The sequence below is a fragment of the Condylura cristata genome, unplaced genomic scaffold (assembly GCF_000260355.1).
Source record: "Condylura cristata isolate star-nosed mole 26May11 unplaced genomic scaffold, ConCri1.0 scaffold00497, whole genome shotgun sequence".
NCBI lineage: Eukaryota > Metazoa > Chordata > Mammalia > Eulipotyphla > Talpidae > Condylura > Condylura cristata.
The window spans coordinates 1-993 of NW_004567598.1; the positions used below are offsets into that span (position 1 = coordinate 1).

General features: G+C 70.0%; 1 protein-coding gene across 1 annotated transcript; it reads left to right on the top strand.

The window, feature by feature from the left end:
• Nucleotides 1-238: 238 nt before the first annotated feature.
• On the top strand, nt 239-987 carry ING1 (inhibitor of growth family, member 1; the record flags this gene model as incomplete). Its single annotated transcript, XM_004695799.2, has 1 exon — nt 239-987. A coding segment is annotated over one exon (720 nt), but the record flags the coding sequence as incomplete, so codon positions are not given.
• Nucleotides 988-993: the final 6 nt, after the last annotated feature.

Here is a 993-nt window from a genome sequence, read left to right on the forward strand (position 1 = left end):
CTGTTCGAGGACACCAACCTGTGCGCCATCCACGCCAAGCGCGTCACCATCATGCCCAAGGACATCCAGCTGGCCCGCCGCATCCGCGGGGAGCGGGCTTAAGGACGGCGCGCTCGGCCCGACGTTCCATCGCATCCAAAGGCTCTTTTCAGAGCCACCCACGCGAGCACCTGGAAAGAGCTGTGGCGCGGCGCGTCGGGGCGCGGGCCGGGGCGGGGGCGGCCGCGCGCGCTGACGCTGCCTGTCCCCCGCAGAGGTCCTCCGCGAGCTGGACGAGTACTACGAGAAGCTCAAGCGCGAGGCGGACGGCGCCCTGAAGCGGCGGCTGCTGCACTGCATCCAGCGGGCGCTGATCCGCAGCCAGGAGCTGGGCGACGAGAAGATCCAGATCGTGAGCCAGATGGTGGAGCTGGTGGAGAACCGCGCCCGGCAGGTGGACAGCCACGCCGAGCTCTTCGAGGCGCACCCCGAGGCGGGCGAGCCCGCGGGCCACAGCGGCAGAGCCGGCCAGGAGAAGGCCAAGGGCGAGGCGGGCCTGCCGGCCGAGAAGCCCAACAACAAGCGGTCCCGCCGGCAGCGCAACCACGAGAACCGCGAGAACGCGGCCAGCAACCACGACCACGAGGACGCGGCGGCCGGCACGCCCCGGGAGAAGAAGGCCAAGGCCTCCAAGAAGAAGAAGCGCGCCAAGGCCAAGGCGGAGCGGGAGGCGTCGCCCGCCGACCTGCCCATCGACCCCAACGAGCCCACGTACTGTCTGTGCGACCAGGTCTCCTACGGGGAGATGATCGGCTGCGACAACGACGAGTGCCCCATCGAGTGGTTCCACTTCTCCTGCGTGGGGCTCAACCACAAACCCAAGGGCAAGTGGTACTGCCCCAAGTGCCGCGGGGACAGCGAGAAGACCCTGGACAAGGCGCTGGAGAAGTCCAAGAAGGACAGGGCCTACAGCAGGTAGCTCGGGCGGCCGGGCGGGCGGGGCCTCGGCGGGGC